Source organism: Pleurodeles waltl, chromosome 7, assembly GCF_031143425.1.
Source record: "Pleurodeles waltl isolate 20211129_DDA chromosome 7, aPleWal1.hap1.20221129, whole genome shotgun sequence".
NCBI lineage: Eukaryota > Metazoa > Chordata > Amphibia > Caudata > Salamandridae > Pleurodeles > Pleurodeles waltl.
In genome coordinates this window covers 123,711,320-123,731,138 of record NC_090446.1, presented here as the reverse complement: position 1 = coordinate 123,731,138, position 19,819 = coordinate 123,711,320, and the positions used below count along the sequence as shown (strand labels likewise).

Sequence of the window (19,819 nt, the reverse complement as noted above, 5' to 3'; positions counted from 1 at the left end):
ATGATCTTGTACTGTGCCAACAGTGATGCGATCTAACTCTACCTCTCCATCAATATCTGCCCTTAGGAAAGCACCCTTGATACTGTGGAGTCTGTATAATGGGCATACTTATGATAAGAGAAGGAAATGCTGGAGTTGGGGTGATGGATGTTCCGCTGTACAATGTGGCTGCTAATCCTGTGGAAGAGAACAGGGAACATCTGTTACCTTTCATGGGGCTCCTCCTTTTTATATTAGAAGCCCTACTCTCCAAAACTAGATTTGTCAACTTTGAAGCTGACTTCTACAGAAAAGGAGGAGTCAACATAACCACCTTGTAGAGTGTTCTAATGTCAGAGCTGTGGGCTGTAAATCGCAAGCAAATGGCAAAGTCTTTTAGGGTGAAAAATGAGTCAACATCAACAAAGGCCCACTGAGGAGGCCCTAGGCAGCCTGGTCTACAGCAGTGACCATGACAGAACTTCTGTAAGGAACACTTGTGGGTGCCAGAGTGAGTCCCAACTAGTTCACACGTAGACAAATTACCTCTGTGGGCTCTTTAGCTAGGTGGACACCATGCCACAGTCTGTACTCTTCTTCTCACGGTTGTCATAACCCTTGTTGAAAAGAGCCAGCAAAGTATCTAAGGAAACATATGAGCTAGAATTCTTGAGAAAAAGAAAATAAATGTCCTTCTTTAATAAAGAATATAGGCAGAAACACAAAGCAGATGTGCTATGATGGAACAATCTCCTCCAAAAAGATTTCCTTAGAGCAGAGCGGAAAAAGAAAATGCCCCAAAGTTCTGCATTGCTGCTTAAATTCTTATTTTAAAGGGATGTAAACATGAGTGCTAATTGGATTTGGTTTTAAAAATGGTTAGATGACTTTTAAAATGCATGAAATCTGTAAAATAAATATTTACAGTGAGAAATGTCTTAGTTTAAATGTGTAATATCAGCCTGCAAGAAGAAAGAGATGTTATGATGTTGATGAGTCTCAAGAAAGATCCTCTGATGCAGTGCTGTCACACTATGCTCCAAAGTGCACTATGATGGCACTGGTTTCATTAAATTAGACGATATAGAAGCTGATTCTTCTATGGGTAAGGGGTGGGGATGGAGAGGAGCGGAGTTGATTTATATCCCCTGCACAGAAGAGCAACAAGCAGCAGTTCACAAGCCAACCATGCATCTGTGTAAAATGACCCACCAGCTGCGTCTTTTGCAATACCAACAGCTTATCCAAGCCTCACGATAAGCACTCATCTCAATATGCTGCACTTCCTCCAAGAAGGGCTGTCTCCTAATGACAAACTGTTTTAACTCAAATTAGAATAAAAGTTTTATTTTTTTAAATATATTCTCTGCCATGTTATATTAGAATATTATTATTAAAAATAAATTAAGGTCTGTATCTTCCTATTATACTCATCGTCTCTGTAGATGTAGATACACCCAGGAAACTCTACAAAGCCAAGAAGGGGCTCATTCCTGTCTTTTTTTTGTCTAACAAATAAGTTGGGTGTTTTATAATCTTTGCACAAGTACAGGTCATGCTTAAAGTGCAAGGCTCGAATCTTCAGGAATGGTAAAACGGGGTGGGAAAGATGATAGGAAAACAGTGGCTTTGAGAGGCTGACATTATCAGCATCCTGGAGGGTCATCGTCTTCATCACTCCAGTCCACTGCGGCATTGGTTCCAAAGTAGCGATCCCCAAAATTACCTGAGTTTGCGAAAAATAAGAAGATGATAACAGGGAGAAATTAGAATTGATCCTTTGTATAACAGATATGTGAATCTTATAGTCATTTCCAAAACATTTACAAACCACATCTCTTAACAGTCCACAGGCAACCTAACCTAACTGGCAATATTTCTGCTGTAGATCCAGAATCTGCAGTATGAAAGATTAAGGGCCTGATTTATATCTTGGTGTTACGGATACTTTGTCACAATGCGACAGAGTATCAATATCACCAAGACTGTGGGCCACCACCCGCATTTAAATCGGTTTAATCATGGCAGGTTTAATCATGGCAGAGTAAGGGCCATCAGAGGTTGAACTCTAATTCCACCCACCTAATTTAGATGGGCAAAATTAGATGACAGTTTTCACTGCCTGTCACCACCAGGAAAACCCTGGTGTTAAGGGACAATGAATACTACAAAATGCTACCGCATTTGAAAATAGAAAAGAAAACAGTTTGCTGTATTGCTCCATCATGCTTGATGAACCTAAGCCTTAAACGTGATAAAGCACTAATTGGAACCGCTGTGATGGCGGCTCTTGGCAATGCTTTAAGAAAGGACCACCAGCTTGGTGGCCATTCAACTATATGGCAGGTGGAGGTGCAGTCTAGGTAACGGAGTAAAATTACTCTGTCGCCCTGACTGATAAACCTCTGTCTTCCAAATTTTAAAAAGCCCCCTAAATTACTTATCTTGGCTAATGCTTTTTCTGGTAAATACTCGAAACACAGATTCATCACTTTGTTAATCTACTCAGGTGGCAGACTGAACATGGAGACTCTTGCTCACAACCGTCCTTGGGACCCTCTCTTCACCCAGACATGAGAACACACAGATACATAAAGGAGCCCCCCCCACCCCTGCAAATTAACATCATTTAACTTGGATATTTTACACCCGGGAATACAGGGCATAACTTACAGAATTGATCTTTCATTGGCTAAGTGTGATAGCTAACTTGAGACCTTATTAATAAACCAGTCGCCTCCACAAAACAGGGTCATGAGTAATCTGTGGTTATATATAGTATCCACCAGAAAGAGCATTACTAAAGGTAAGATATTTATTGTACTGATGGGTACTGGAAACTGCAGATTCCGCAGCTTGTAAATTCATACCAAAACAAGCCCCTTTCCAACGACGTAGATATGGGAAGTGTGACTTTACATCCAGAAGTTCTTCAGGACCAAGTGCACTTTTGAATCAGTGCAGTAGTGCTGATGAATGTATGAACAGATGCCTATATGGCTGACTGTTAGATGTCCAAAACTCAAATGTCCCCCCTAAAACAGTAGCAGCAGTCTTAGTTCGACTGAAATGAGCCTGAAGGCCCCATTGAGCTGTGCTTTTCGAACATTTTAGAGCCATTACCAATTTTCTCTAATGACAAATGTTTGCAGTCCATCTAGCTATAACGAACATAAGGCAGGCAACTTTATTAATGTATTAGTAGACATGATTATAAAATGATGTGAATTACCAAAATAACATACTCTTTACATTTTTTTCCGCGTTCCCCTCTATCAGCAACAGTTTGTAAATGTCACAACCTTGACCTCGCCCTTCGCTATGCCTTTATTGGACAGTTGCCGAGATAGATCTGACCATAAAAGTGGAAGATGGTGAACTTCACTGGAGGTTTTCAGAGTAGGGTTCTAGCTTGTGGCTTCTATTCAATAAAATCACAAGGCTTCTCAAAAATCTCCGCGTTGATACCTGTAATTTTTGCAAATTTGAAAAAAAACCTCTGCTGCAGAGTATGGGGAAAGGCCTTATATAATTTATATTGTTAAAATGAGGCCCAGTGGTAAATTGTGGACGCCGTATATATTGCAGTTTTAAATAACGCAGTCACACCCCAAAGTTATAGGAGTTCTTCATATGAGCACCAGATTACATTGTAAAAGGTCAGGTTCATTTTATTTGATGCACATAAGATTAAGTGATTTGCCTACAGCCAACGCTGGAACTCAAGCCTGGTCCCCATTATATCAAGTCGCAGTGCTGCAGTTATGGCACATCCATATTTTTTCAATTTATGTGTGAAAGTGGTACACAAGTGGGATGACTGTGTATGATTACATATAGTGAGCATATTCTCTATAGCTTTATGAAGTTAAAAAAAACAGAAGGAAATACAGGCATGTTTACCCAGAGTCCTGCTTGAAATGGTTTGTTTCAAAACTGGGCTTGGGCGATAGTTCAGCACCTTTGCACCAGTGGTGCTTGGCCAATTTTCAGAGTGGGGTACTGACATCAATGTTACATCACTAAAGTCATAGGGACGGTGAAAAATCATAGCTTCACACAAAGTGTAGCAAACGTATCCAACTGAAAGTGGTTAAGGGTGTACTATGTAGCTGATGGCGCATTATGGAGTGAACTGTTGCAAGCATACACACAAGCATTGTGCTGCAGTGCCCTGTCATTTATAGACTGCACATTTACCACAGAAATGGCCACTAAATTTGCACAGACCTACAGCTTTAGTGATAAAACCATATAGCACACAAATGATAACGTGAGATCTAGTTTCAGTGAATATTTACCATTTGCACACTGCAAAGTAAAAGAGCCTTGATTTATTTTGATTCTATTACAATCTTTGTTTACATCAAACTTTAGAATTACAAAGTGCACTCAATTTTTGCTTTCAGAACTGCTAGTGTACATCAAATAGCAGGTTATTGTGACATATACACTCATTTCTTCAACTAGGTTATCAATCTTCCTCTAGCCAATAGTGTTCCCACCATTTAACCCAGATCCAGGAATGTTTGTAGATGCAACCCCTAACTTGGTAAATTGGCTGTTCTACCCTAACACACCAGTCCACTCCACCTGCTGTTCTGCCAGGGCAGGGGTCGAGAGGATTTCCATTTGCAGGCAATATTATGTTTAGAAACCACAGTGGCCACCCCTACCATTACATCGTTTGCAACGGGGCACTTTGAGGTCCTCTGCTGTGCCCAGAAGTGCCACCCTCGGGTAAGATATATTGGTTGCTCCGGGACTTGTGACAATTCTCCTTCAATGCCTCACCAATACCGAGCTACCAGGGGGCATGTCCATACCATGTGAAAGAAGTCTGCATCTATATGGGTGCATCAAAAGTAGGCGGGGTGGGGAGTCCTGCCAGCATGACATAGGCACCAGAGTGTGAAGTACATGGCTAGTAAGAAATTCGGCTGTATCAGTTGCAGTGGGGAAAATATGGATATTTGCTGAGGGGACATCCAGGCAACCAACATCTTCAAGGGAGGTCCACTCATATCTCCCAATTCAGTCTGAGGGGTGCAAACACCTCTGGGACATTGATTGCTAGTGTGCTGTAAATTTGGGAAAGTACACCTTTGCCTAGTCGACCTATTAGGAGTTTGGCTTCAAGTGGGTTGTGTTCAGGTAGCTCAGTTACTTGAGTAGGTGACCAACCAGGGTGTGACGGAGTTGTAAGTACGTATGAAATTGCATGTGTGACAGGGAGAAATGATGCTGAAGGTCTTGAAATGAGTACGTATGCCTACCGCACCAGATATCCCTCAGAGCTGGGATACCAGTTTTGTCTCATTTCGTTAAGTTGGGCTATATAGTGTAGACATGTCACCTGACACCATGGGGTGAGGTTAGTAAATTTCTTGTCCCAGTTAGGGATGTGCAAGGCTGAGACCCAGGTCACCCATGAGGTGCTGAGGGAGATAGTTGTTGTAGAACCGCTCCAGGACATTGTCCAGGCCAAGCTGGGAGATTTGTATTGAAAATGCCGGGTCATCAGCCAGTCATTTATTACCAATGTTTGGGCCCCCCACTAATACAAACGAATGTCAGCCATCCTTGTCCCCTCATCATATATACTGACTGCCAACACTTATCCATGGCTATAAGGGGTGAGCCCCCACCCATAAGAAGTTGTGAATCAAGATGGTGAGTTTCCGGAACCATTGGTTTGGAATTGTAAGTGGAAACTTTGAAGGATATATAAAAAAAAAAACGGTGGAGGATCATCATTTTGAAAAGTGCCACTCTCCCAAGCAGGTGGAGTGGAAGTTGTTCTTATCTCAGGAAATCATGTTTCATTTTGGTAACTAGGGGTGAGAGATTAAGGCTCCATCTTAGGTCAGGCTCCCAGAAGACATACAGTCTCAAGTACTGAAAGCTCAGTTTTTTGGGGGGAAATATCTATTTGCCATTATGTGTCCCCTTGGTCTACTTGGAGTGGAATCAGTAGAGATTTGCTCAAGTCCACTTGGCCTGGAAGCCTGTTCAAATAACCTTAGTATGTCTTTTGCATGGTGCCTGAAAGGTGTGGGTTTGCCAGGAAGATAAGGAAATTGTCAGTCTAAAGTGCAATCTTCTTGTCCCTCCCATTTCCAGCCCCATATTCGAGCATCGCATCGAGTGAGCTGTGCTATTGGCAGGGACTTTGATGTTGATCAAGGAAATCAGTCGATGTGAGGAGGAACAATTGGGAGGTTGACCCTCCTGTGGGAGGACTACAGTTGTGGCCTTGTCAAGTTCCGGAGGGAGTGTCTCCCTTGAGATTGCCTCAGTGCAGATTTCCAGGAGATAAAGCTTAAGGATATCAAGGAACATCCTATAGTATTCTAGGGGGAACCGAGACGGCCCAGGAGCTTTGCCTGTGTTCATTCCCTGCATGGCGTCGTCTTGCTATGGTGATGCATGGGGGCTGTCTAAGACCGTTCTAAGGCGTGAGCGATGGTAGGGGAATAATATTTAAGAAGAAGTCTTCTTGTTTGTTCCTAGGTCTTGGATTTTCTAGTGTTCTTGCAGCATCTTTTATGTGAACGACTTCTGAAAAAAGAAGTCTATTGTGGAATGCATCATGTATGCAGCTGAGGTGAGTGTGCATACCCCATCATAGGGATGCCATATTCACCAGGCATCATACAGTCCTATTGAGTTCATTCAGGCCATCAGCTGTCTGGAACGTGGAAGCCAACCTGTGGCACGGGACCCAGAGGAATCCATTACTGGATCAGGGGAGGCACTGAAGTCTCCTCATATTATGGTGATCCCCTGATGGAGTTTCAAGATGGTCTATTCAATAGTCTGTAGTGCCGAGTAGGTATTTGGGTTGGGGTAAAACTTAGAAAGCTGTATTGTCACCCTTCAAGTATGCACTCCATTCCCACAAAGCAGCCTTGAGGATCTGAGGTATTGGACGTCACAATCAGGGGGAATGGCTTATGTAAGAGAATTGCCGCCTCCCTGGAATCCTGTTAAACCCAGGATGAAAGACTCTATCATATCCAAAGAGCTTCAAGAAGGGGATTGTGTTCCCAACATATAGGTTTCTTGCATCATCAAGACAGCAGGCGTGATTCGCTTGGCATGACAGAGGACAGCCGTCCTTTTAATTCGGTCCAGTAAGTCATTAATGTTCTACGATACGAATGTAAAAGTCATCATAGGGGCTTTAAGTGATATGAAGTGCGGTTTCCAGGGCCCGGTGACCCCCAAGGTAATAATGTCTGAGGGCGTGCAGGACTGCACAGTGGGCTAATGGCCATGCAGCAGCATGTGGATATGTTTAAAGTGTGTCATGTAAGTATGAAACTGTAATGCCTGAAAACATAAACCTACAAAACGTCCCTCCCTCTAACTGCTCCCTCCCCATACTTCACCCCGAAGCCTCTGTCGCTACATAATGCTCTGTAATGCAAATCACTGTTGCAACTTGTTAACATCATGGGAGTGGGACCTCTTCCTATGCAGGATATTCTATTGGGATACTAAGCTGAGCAGTGACACTGGACCAATGAGCGATGGGGCCACTGGATCAGGAACCAAAGTGAGAGGTTCCCCTCATGTATCCAGGCAGTGAGCCACGTTTCCAAGAATTTCTGCAATTAGTTGGATTTGACATCTTCTAGGAACCACACAAATCAGAGGTTGTTCCATCTGGATCTATTTTCAGATTTTCTGTGCAGTTTACGAGGGTTGCTGTCCCCCAGAGGAGTTTGGACACATTTTTCTCGTGTGTAGCGACTTCGCCTTTCAGTGTTGATTCTCAACCTTATTCTTCAGAGACCCAGGAGGCCACATTGCAGAGGTCTTGGCGGAGGAGGGGCATGTTTATTCTCACCTCTCCCATATTAGTCTGGACAGCTTTGTGGGAAGCTTGGATTGCCTGTAGGATAGATCCTAGGTAGATAGAGGGGGCCAGTTATTGGGGTGGAGCGGCATCCCCTAGGGCCCTGCCCCACATGGTGCCTGAACTGTAAAATTATTCAATTTTGGTTCAGGCGAGAGTATTGGGTCCTCTATACTTCCCCATTTTGTATATCTTGTTACCGTGTATGATGCTGGAGTGGTAGTGAGTTGGTGCAGTTAGGCCTTGTATCAGATCACCACCAGCTCGGGCCCACCAGGCTACTTTCTGCGTGTGTTCCAGTCTAAGTAGGATCTGTGCATTTGGCCCTGTGCAGCTTGCACTGGCAGCGTTCGTCTATTAGGTACGCATGCCTTGGGAATCCAAAAGGAGGCAAATCAAGCAGCTGGACTGCCCACCCTGAAAAATCTGGAGTGGATTTACAAGGAGGGAGCAGCTGGGGAAGAAGGGATCTGTATCTCTGTCTGTACCACCAGGGCAGGAGGTGTTCAACCATATAACTTACATTGAGAATCCCTGCTTATTTTGCCTGGTTCCAGCCAGCTTGCCTCTGGGGCTCGAAGGGAGGATGCAGCACAAGCACCTGGGGTAGCAATCGGGGTGTTGGTAATTATAGTTGTTGATGAGTTAGTGACTCCCATTTTACAGCCTGGAAGTTGATGGTGACAGAGCGCAGTGGACCCGATCTACCTCTGTGGCCTTCATCTCCTTTTCCCGCCACAGCTCCCACCTAGGAGTGCTTTGGTACCTATGTTACTCTCAGGGGTTTGGGGAGGGGGGGACGACAGGTTTCAGATTGCCCCCATGGAGTAAAATGGCCACGTCCCCAGGGTCGACAGCCCTCGTTCCCCCCCCCCCCCCCCGTTTCGGATGCAAATCCACCCAGAGGAGAGGCCGGCTTGGAGTTTATCGCAGGTCCAAGGCTGTATGGGCCAATGCCTGCGTCCTCAGAATTGGTTAGAGATCCCTGGGCCCTGCAGACTTACCTCAGGTCATGTCTCACTACAGGCTGCTGGTGACATGCCGTTGCTTCTCTGCTCCTGGGACTCTGAGTCTGTCAAGCCCCGGCCATCATCTTGAGAGCCGGCCTGCTACCAGAGAAAGGGTGTCTTGGGTTCCACCAGAAAAGTTCAGGGGACCCAGCAGTTGTTGGTAAAAGGTTTTGAAGACTTGCAGAGGTCAAGAAAGATAGCAAGGGATGGCGGAAGAGGTTCTGGAGTATTCTTAACATTAATCTTGGCCCGCTTGGCCAGTTCATTTACATTTGTTGTGTGTTACAGACTTTTATTCCACACTTCATGGACCTCAGCAAGACTGTCACATAGTTCACTTTAAAAACGCATCGCACTTTGCAGTCACAGACAGAAAAGTAAGCATTAATCCCCATGTTAAAAGAGTAAGAAGAAATTTGTCAGAAGTCATAGCTTGACATTTGACCTCTGTCTTTGAAGCACAGCATGTGACCAGATAAATTAAATATGTAAAAGCATATTTATTTATTGCTTTTTTTCTACCCACCCGAAATTGGCTGGTGACCCACAGTTTGGGAAATGCTGCTCTAGAGGATAATTTTTTACGAACGTGACAGGGTCTATTTGATGGGTTTGCTGATGCAAAGAAGGCAATAGCAATCCACAAACAGACCCTGATCACTCACAAGGTACTCCTCAGTCCTATCAATATAGAACATAAGAGCATGTTGTGGATCCAACTGGTGCAGCCTCTCTTCTATAGGTGGATGTGGCAGAGAATGCATAAAGTGTGATGCGTTTCCCCAAAGTATAACGGTGACACCACTTCCAGAAGAAAGATGTATATGTCCTAAGAACCTCTTTATCCGTAAAAAAAAGTTATATAAAGAGATTATTAGATTTAGACCATCTATAAAGAAAAAGATTGCTACATCAATTTTATGTATAACCTGATCTTAAGACTGTAATCATGAAAAAAACTGTGTTCAAATATGAAAGTGACCAAAGGTGCAAACAACAACATAAAAACGTATACCTCAGAAATCAAGGCCATGTAACAGTGACAGACAAAATATACAAAGAGGGAAAGAATCAGCGCATGGTATGAGATTGAGTCCAAGTGATAATCATTTATGCTCTGAAAACAAAATCATTTAAAAAATATGTTTCTGCACCTGTGTCAACAGTGTTTCGACCCATAATTGAGTTGCGAGGTCACAGAATGGAAGTAGTGGTAAAGCACCAGACTAATCCTACATCGCTTCTCTTTAAGGCAGGACATAGTTTTCCTACATGGGAGAAGGATTCTGCATGCATTCTTACCTGAAGAAGTGAAGACAGATGTTCTGTTGAGGGCTGTAAAGTGGCAGTAATCTAGGCCATGATAGAGGGGGAGAAATTGTAGCAGCTGTAAAGGACCCCAGTGTCAGTCAAGAGATAGTGGCTGAAAAATGGCTAACTGACAACCAATGATCAACTACTTGGGGAAAATATGTCCCTGTGCAAGGGTCCCAGGCCACAGACATCATCCAGAAGGGAACAAACAATTATAGGGCGAAAAAATATAGTTTGAAGATGGCTGGAAAAAACTGGCAATAAAGCAAAGGGCCGGTGAGAAAGTAGATAGGGAACCATCAAGAATGACAATTCTTGAAGAAGGGTGAGGATGAAACTGGCATTGGAGTGCAAGACCAGCATAAATGTGATGCAAAGCAGATTTGTTAGAAATATCTCTTGAACAAACAATTCTAAATGTTACCTAGTTGGAATTTATAGTTTCTTATAATATGGACCCCTGTCCAGTGTGGGCCGCCATAAATCTCAAGGGAAAGGGTAGGGGGAGTGTGGGACACTTGGTTAAAAATGTTTACAAAATTTAAATAAACTTCCCTTGGACCGTCGTCTACTGCTGCCTCGCTCCTGTTCCCTCGATGTGGTGTCCCAGCATTCACTGGGACACCAGCACAGGCTCCCAAGCTATCCTGGCACTGCTTTTATGCTTATCCTAGCATGAAAGCAGTGCCAGGATTGGTCTGAGCGGCTCGGACTGCTGCTCAGACAGAGCCCTGTGGTCTGTGCAGTTTCTCCAGCCCGGCTTTTAAACACAGCCAAGCTGGAGAAACCTTAGTGTGCATGTGTGTTTGGCCGGCCTGAGACTGCCGTACAAACACACATGCGCACTTAGGTGCACTCTCTCCTCCCCCCCACCCACCTCCCATGACCCAACCCCGCCCCTCCCTGCACTGCTGACTGAGCCAGCAGCAGAAAAATAAAACAATAGTGAACTATCGTTTTATTTTTTTGCTGCTGGCTCAGCTAGGGGGGGGCGACGCTCCTTCGCCTTAGTGAAGGAGCCGCCCCTCCCTCTGTCCATCTTTGGTCTATGGAATGCTTTTATGATTCTCTCACACTAAAACTCAGTTTGCTACAAAAATGGTAGATTATAGAGGCTAAACAAAAAAATTATTGCATTTCGCAGGCATAACATACATAAGAAATGGCAATGGAAACACAGGCACACATAGGTAAGAGTTTCAAAGTGCAGCTATGAAGAAGCTCAAAGGTGCACGTCAAGGGGAGGAGAACCACTGGTACACCATGTCCTCCCAGAGAGGAAACTGAAGTGGAGGGTCAGCACTTCGGGGTACCGTATCCTCCTGGCTCAATCCATGCCCACCAATATTAGTTGTGCTCAGTCCAACCTAATCTTTTCAGGACCCACAGCATCAGAAGCAGTTGCGGAAACATGTACAGTAGGCTACAGTCCCAACAAAGGCAGACTGCATCTCCCAGACATCCTCAAGGAGGAAACTCTACAGCATAAGAGGCTAGAGAATAAGTATTTTCAGATGCAGCAATGGAAACTATTGAAGGTATGCCCCACTGAATAGAGATACCCTGTACTTCCTCTTGATGCAGATGCCACTCATGATCAGCAAGATGAGGCCTGCTGAGTTTGTCTTCCATGATTTCGAGGGCTAGGTGAGTGACTTTCAGGGAAACCCGGTGAAATGCCAACCATCATCACAGCCTCAGTGCCTACAGACAGAGCACCCAAGATCCAACTCGGAGATGCTTGTTGCAGGGCCACTTTGCAGTCACGTTGTCTTTTAGCACCTGAATCAACTTCACCCTGATACAAAGTTGAAGGGGGTTTAAGGCCTGTTGGATGTCTCACAGCGCCAGAATATTTATCATGTGAAACCAAAAGACCTCAAATCTCCACCTTATTTAGGTGCAGTTGAGGCATATGTCACAACTTTGAGCACTGGAAGGGACAAAGATAATGGCTTGCTGTAGGACGTTGGCTCTGTATATACTATCTCAAAGTAAGAGATAGTGTGCACAGAGTCCAAGGGTTCCCCTTAGAGGTTGATAGTGGCAAAATTAGATAACTAGAATGCTCTATTTTGTGGTAGTGTGGTCGAGCAGTAGGCTTATCAGAGAGTAGTAAGCATTTGTTGTACACACACAGGCAATAAATGAGGAACACACAATCAAAGACTTAACTCCAGGCCAATAGTTTTTATATAGAAAAATATATTTTCTTAATTTATTTTTAGAACCACATGTTCAAGATTTGAAGTAAATACATAAAATGCAAGGTACTCCACAGAGGTAAGTTAGGAACTTTGAATTAGAGCAATACCATATACAGTTTTTGTTAAAATGGCAATAAGCTATTTTAAAAGTGGACTCACTGCAAAAATCAACAATTCCTGGGGGGAGGTAAATATTGGTTAGATTGTGAGGTAAGTAAGACACTTACAAGTCTCAGTTCCTGGGCATAGGCAGCCCACCGTTGGGGGTTCAAGGCAACCCCAAAGTTACCACACCAGCAGCTCAGGGCCGGTCAGGTGCAGAGGTCAAAGAGGTGCCCAAAACACATAGGTGCCTATGGAGAACAGGGGTGGTCCTGTTCCAGTCTGCCAGCAGGTAAGTACCCGCGTCCTCGGGTGGCAGACCAGGGGGGTTTTGTAGAGCACGGGGGGGGGGCACAAGTAGGCACACAAAACACACCCTCAAGGCACAGGGATGGCCGGGTGCAGTGTGCAAAGCAGGCATCGGGTTTTGTATAGGTTTCAATGGAGAGACCCAGGGGTCACTCTAGCGGTGCAGGCAGGCACAGGGGGGGCTTCTCGGGACAGACACCACCTGGGCTAGGCAGAGGGTCGCCTGGGGGGGTCACTCCTGCACTGAGGTTTGGTTCCTTCTGGTCCTGGGGGCTGCGGGTGCAGTGCTTGGTCCAGGCGTCGGGTCCCTTGTTACGGGCAGTCGCGGTCAGGGGGAGCCTCTGTATTATCTCTGCAGGCGTCGCTTTGGGGACCCAGGGGGGTCGTCTCGGGCTACTCACGGGGAGTCCTCCCTGTGGTGTTGGTTCTCTGGATCTCGAGCCGGGGGCGTCGGGTGCAGAGTGAGAAGTCTCACGCTTCCGGCGGGAAGAGTGAGGTCTTTAAAGTTGAAGAAAGGTTGCAAGTTGTTGAGCAGAGCCGCTGCTCACTGGAGTTTCTTGCTCCTGGGGGTCAGGGCAGTCCTCTGAGGCTTCAGAGGTCGCTGGTCTCTGTTGGATGCGTCACTGGTTGCATGTTTTTGACTCAGGAGAGAGGCCGTTAGGGCTGCGGCCAAAGCAGTTGTCGCCGTCCGTTGTCTCTGCAGGCTTGTAGGTCAGCAGTCCTTCTTTGTAGTTCAGGTTGCAGGAATCTGATTTCCGGGGTTCTGGCGTGCCCCTAAATACTAGATTTAGGGGTGTGTTTAGGTCTGGGAGGGCAGTAGCCAATGGCTACTGTCCTGGAGGGTGGCTACACCCTCTTTGTGCCTCCTCCCTGTGGGGAGGGGGGCACATCCCTAATCCTATTGGGGGAATCCTCCAAAACTGAGCTGGAGGATTTCTAAAGGCAGGGGTCACCTCAGCTCAGGGCACCTTAGGGGCTGTCCTGACTGGTGGATGACTCATCCTTGTTTTTCAAATTATCTCCTCCTGCCTTGCCGCCAAAAGTGGGGGCAGTGGCCGGAGGGTCGGGCATCTCCACTAGCTGGGATGCCCTGTGGCGCTGTAACAAAAGGGGTGAGCCTTTGAGGCTCACCTCCAGGTGTTACAGTTCCTGCAAGGGGTAGGTGAGAAGCACCTCCACCCAGTACAGGCTTTGTTCCTGGCCACAGAGTGACAAAGGCACTCTTCCCCATGTGGCCAGCAACTCGTCTGGTTGTGGCAGGCTGGCAGAAACTGGTCAGCCCCACACTAGAAGTCGGATTGGTATTCAAGGGCCATCTCTAAGATGCCCTCTGGGTGCACGTTACAATAAATTCCACACTGGCATCAGTGTGCATTTATTGTGCTAAGAAGTTTGATACCAAAATTCCCAGATTTCAGTGTAGCCATTATGGAACTGTGAAGTTCGTGTTTGACAAACTCCCAGACCATATACTCTTATGGCTACCCTGCACTTACATTGTCTAAGGTTTTGCTTAGACACTGTAGGGGCATAGTGCTCATGCATATATGCCCTCACCTGTGGTATAGTGCACCCTGCATTAGGGATGTAAGGCCTGCTAGAGGGGTGACTTACCTATGCCACAGGCAGTGTGAGGTCGGCATGGCACTCTGAGGGGAGTGCCATGTCGACTTAGTCTTTTTCTCTCCACCAGCACACACAAGCTGTGAGGCAGTGTACATTTGCTGAGTGAGGCGTCCACAGGGTGGCATAAGACATGCTGCTGCCCTTAAACCTTCCCTGGCATCAGGGCCCTTGGTACCAGGGGTACCAGTTACAAGGGACGTATCTGAGTGCCAGGGTTATGCCAATTGTGGAAGCAAAGGTACAGTTTAGGGAAAGAACACTGGTGCTGGGGCCTGGTTAGCAGGGTCCCAGCACACTTTCAATCAAAACTTGGCATCAGCAAAGTCACAAAATGTCAGGGGGTAACCATGCCAAGGAGGCATTACCTTACACTTGCTGAGTAAGATGCTTGGCATCCAGCATCCACCACTAAAGGTCCTGAACCGCCTCATCAAAAATGTCGATTCTGTCTGAAAGGCACTCCTAATGGCTGGCCCACTGCCAACTGCACATTCTATTGAAGGACATGTCAATGCCAACGGATATGAGGCACCTGAAGGAATCAGGTTGGCAAGAGCACAAGCAGCCTCGTAACCATAAAAGCCAGAAGAGAAGCTCTTGCCCGAAACATCAGGACCAAAGACGAATTTCCCAGACTCTCTGGAGAAGCAGGAAGGCTCTCAGGCCGACTGTGTTCAAAGGGGCCCTACAAAGGGTATCCTCCGCACTGTTTGAAGTTGAGATTTGGCCTAGCTGATGAAACCCAGGGAGACAGGAATGGCACCATCTGAAGGTGGTCCAAAACCGAATGCAGTGAGCCTGCTTATGTAGCCAGTCATCAAGGTATTGCCCTCGGACTGCGAATATGTGGCTCAGCCACTCGCATGACCTTCATGAACGCTGAAGAGTAGGAAGGTGAACTTGAAGTGGTATGGCCCTCCACAAAGGGGATTGCAGGCCCGGCACATGAAATTGCATGTCCTGCAGTCCAGAGTGACTATCCAGACCTCGGGATTGAATGTTTGCAGAACGTGAGCAAATATCATCATTCTGAACTTCTCACATTTGAGAAAAAAGTTCAGGAGTCTGTGATCGATCTAAAATCTTTCTTATTCCTCCAACATTCTTGGGGATGAAAAAGTACTGGGGTTAACACCCCTGTCCTCTCCATCTCTGGCAGCAGTTTGATCACCCTTTGCAGAGCAGCATTAACACCTCTTTTTACAGATTCAAGGCATGATCCATCAAAATCTGACAGGAAACAATGGAAAAGGGGGAGGTACACCCAAATGGAAATACATAAACAACTTGGGTCGGAAGGCAGGCAATGCTGAATCCTGCCACCCACCAGTCTCGTCATTAGACTGGAGGGCAAACAAAATGTTTTGGCAATGATGCCAGGCGAACAGTAAGATAAGGGGTGATGCTGCCATTGTTGGCCTCATCCCTTTGAACCTCCCCTACCTCTGCCACCAAGAAAAGTCTGCGTCGCTTGCTTCATAACTTGAGAGGGTTGTTGATGGCCATATGGGAGACCCCTGGAGTATCCTCTGACCTTCATGTATTGTTGGAAAGCAGGGAACAGCAACCCCAATGACTGGATTGTAGCATGGTCGTGAGACAATCTGCTTAGGGGATTAGGAAAGGTATGGAGGAGTTCAATATGGTCCATGTGTGGAGATTGCGCAATATAGACGTACGTGGGCACCTTTATATCAACTGTACATGCAACCTGGCCCCATCTAGACTATTGGCTAGCAACCAGAGTGGCGAGACATAGGTAACGAATGTCCATCATCTTGTGAGAACCCTCTCAAACCACAAGCTGGTCCGGCTGGATGTAGCTATGCCCACGCACACTTATGCACCACTTAGTTGGCACTTTAAACCTACTGCATTATTAGATCCGGTCTATAAGGAGACTTTCGGTGGTGCCATACGTGAATAATTCAAAATAAATAAATATTCAGGGGGCAAATGTCTTTTGGGAGGTCTTCAAGGCTACAATATTGGTGATACTTAAAGACATACGTGCATAGTTTTGCAAAACGGAGCAAACCTTGCAACAGTTAGAAAACGAATATGAGCGCACACCCTAAGTTGACACCCTAGCCAATATTCAAAACCATATCACCAGCTATCAGGATATGGCAGAACGATAGTAACGCTACTTTTCTCAAAAGCATGTGGCGGGGGCATATGGGCTGCTAAGTTAAAACCCACCTGGGATCAATGTAAAGAATATTGGTGGAGCCGACTGTTATGACACACTGTGGATCCTGTAAGTGTTCTCTGATTTCTATGGGGCCCTCTTTATCTGTGGTGAGGGTCATCGCGGAATACCTAGATGATGTGGCCCTGGCGTGGTTGCCTGGCAAAGAGAGTACCTATCGCGATTTATAGGGCTGGAGGATGTACGGGTAGTGATACGAGTGCTGCCAAGAGGAAAGGCGCCGGGCTCAGATAGCCTAACTAGTGAATGCTATAAAGAATATGCCCACCTGCTGGCACCCTACCTCCATGCAATGTATGCAGAGACATACACTAAACAGACTCTCCCAGCGACACTCTGTGAGGCCCTCATCACAGTCCTTCTGAAGCCTGACAAACTGCCGGATCGGTGTGACTCATACTGTCCCCACTCACTTATTAACACTGATGTTAAGATCCTGGCAAAGATTCTGGCCAGTAGACTGCAGCCTCTAATACCGAACCTGATCCTCCTTGACCATGTTCACCATTTTAGGATGCATGGGGATAGCAGTCACTTTTCTGCAATGGGTGCGGCTGCTGTATACAAACTCAGTGGCGAGGGGCCTCATAAATGGGCACACTTCGGTGCCTGTACTTATTCCTTGAGGTACAAGACAGGGATGTCCCCTTTTCCCAATCCTATTCACACATCCCACAACACATCTAGGGCCATATGTACGAACACATTTTCCCATTGACACAGAATGGGAAAAACCCTTTGCTACATCTGGCCCCTAGTGCCTATACTCATGGAATATGTCCAGTTTGAGCGCAACTCTGGCCTCAGTATCAACTAGGAAAAATCACTGATTCTGCCGCTGACACTGTGTACGAAAGCACATCCACTAGAGTGGTGTACCGATTCAGTGAAGTATCTGAGGGTGTGGATACACAAAGACCCAACTGTGGTACAGCGTGAAAACTATGGCAAAACCCTGACACATCTTGAGGATCAGGTGGACAGGTGGATCAAGATGCCGCTTTCCCTTGCAGCTAGAGTGGCAGCAATGAAAATGATAGTTTTGCCGCACTTTCGCTACTTATTAAGCAATATTCCCGCAGTGCTCCCTAGAGGGTTTTTTAAATTACTTCAGACACAACTAATTAGGCTGACTTGGGATGGCAAACAACCTAGAATAGAATGGAATACACTGATGCTGCCATATGCGAAAGGCGGTTTCGCTGCACCGGATTTCTATCTCTACTATTTATGTGCACAAGCCTAATATGCATACTATTGGTACCAGCCCCATGCAAACATATATTGCCTAGCAACTGAGGTGGAGGATGCACACCCCACCCCACTCAATAACATTCTGCCACACATACGTAAGGATATTCCTCAGAACGAAGTCAATACAATTAGATGTGCAGCAGCAGTGTGGCGGGCATTAGGTTTGAGTGCTTGCAGATCTCTTGTACGCTCGGCACTTCCAATAGGACATCACCCAGCACTCTCAGTAACAAGGGAGGTGGGCGCTCTCTCCCTCTTTAAACAAGTAGGGTTCACAACAATGGGGGATATCTACACAGATGGCATATTTCTCGCACCCACTGACCTGCAGTTTATATAAAATGTGACACTTTTTACATTTCAATATCACCGCCTCAAATCGGCAATAAGTATTTTATTTCCTTCGTTTCCGGACGAAACCCTCACACTTTGTGCGCTGCAAACACTACATACTAGCTCCGCTCAATCCCACCTGGTTTTTAAATTATATACTGCTACACAGGAAGACACTTGGCAGACAAAGCACTGGAGAGGTGGAACACTTCCTTGGACACACCCTTAGCACAAGAAGAATGGGCCTTCTGTTGTATGCTGACCGGGCTCCTCACCCCCAATTGTAATTTACACATCATACATTTCTAGTATTTACAACAGATGTATTATACACCCACTCCACTACATCGCTATGGTTTGCGGGAGGACACATGGTGCCAACGTTGTGGACTTGCTGATGCAGATTTCCTGCACCTTGCCTGGGGATGTGCTCAAGTTCAGAAGTTCTGGAAACAAGTGGTGAGTGCTTTGTGTGACATGACGATGGACTCCGTTAAATGCACGATCCAGATGTGTCTGCTGGATCTGGTTAAGAAGCTTCAGCCTCACGGGCGAAGGTTTGTGGTGGTAGCACTCTTGCAGGCCAAGAGGCGGATGGCCATGCACTGGGGACAACACTCTTCACCTAAATATGCACAATGGTTGTTGGACATGATCTACTGCAGGGATACCCTTGAGACCTATGCAGAGGAGCTATCAGCTTCTTATGGCCTCAAGGATATATGGGACCCTCTCACTGCACAAATTTACACTGATAGTCAGTGTACATGATGTAATGCATAATATGACAAATGTGGCATGAGTTCTTCTGTTACATGCTTGCACTGTAACGCATATGTATAATGCTGATGCCATGTTTTCTTTGTTGTACTGTTTCTTTAGGCAACTGAAAATCAATAAAAAAAACTAGAAAAAAATCTACATTTCATAATTAGAAAACTGTTTATACTCATAAAAATAAGACTGTTTGTGGGAGTCTGAATTAAACACCCAAGGCGCATTATGGATCAGGTCTGTCATAATTAATAGCTAAAAGTATGAAAATGAGAGCATTCGTTAAAAAAAGAACATTTTATATAGAAAAAGCAACAATTCAACAGTACTAAGAGCCATAATGGACAGAGGCTGTACTAAGATGGAGTTGGGGGAAGAGGACTGTCAGAGGGGAAACTAAAAACAAATGCTATGGACTGAAGAATTTTTGCATTTTGAAGGGAAGTTTTATTCCACAACACAATAAATTGGAACTCAGGACTGTCTGTGCGACTCTTAGGAAATAACAGCTGAATGATCGCTCTATGGTAGAGGAGAGCTGAACACTGGTAACTCAAGAGGGCCCGTTTCCTCCCAGATTTAGATCTGTCGGGTCAATGCCTAGAGTGCCTTTATTCCTTTCGGTAAGGCCAATGTGCTCTTCCAGACTTAAACATTAATAGTTCATCATTATCATTTACCATGCTTCAGTTAAGGTAACCTACCACTCTCCACAAGATTTCGGTGTCCTGGCTTATCGGCACTAATGACATACTTTTGCCTGCCTTTCTTATCTCAGACTCTTTAATTTTGTGAGACATCTTATTTGACTTTCTGTGCGTTTTGGGCTAATGAA

At 45.6% G+C, this 19,819-nt stretch overlaps 1 protein-coding gene across 3 annotated transcripts in view; it reads right to left on the bottom strand.

The window, feature by feature from the left end:
• Window positions 1-1,319: 1,319 nt before the first annotated feature.
• Window positions 1,320-19,819, bottom strand: part of UCKL1 (uridine-cytidine kinase 1 like 1) — a 332,854-nt gene continuing 314,354 nt past the window's right edge. For all 3 annotated transcript variants that reach the window (XM_069243249.1, XM_069243248.1, XM_069243250.1), the window contains exon 15: window positions 1,320-1,705. In XM_069243249.1, the coding sequence (XP_069099350.1) occupies window positions 1,626-1,705 (80 nt within the window). In that variant the 3' untranslated portion in view covers window positions 1,320-1,625. The remainder of the gene's footprint in view (window positions 1,706-19,819) is intronic.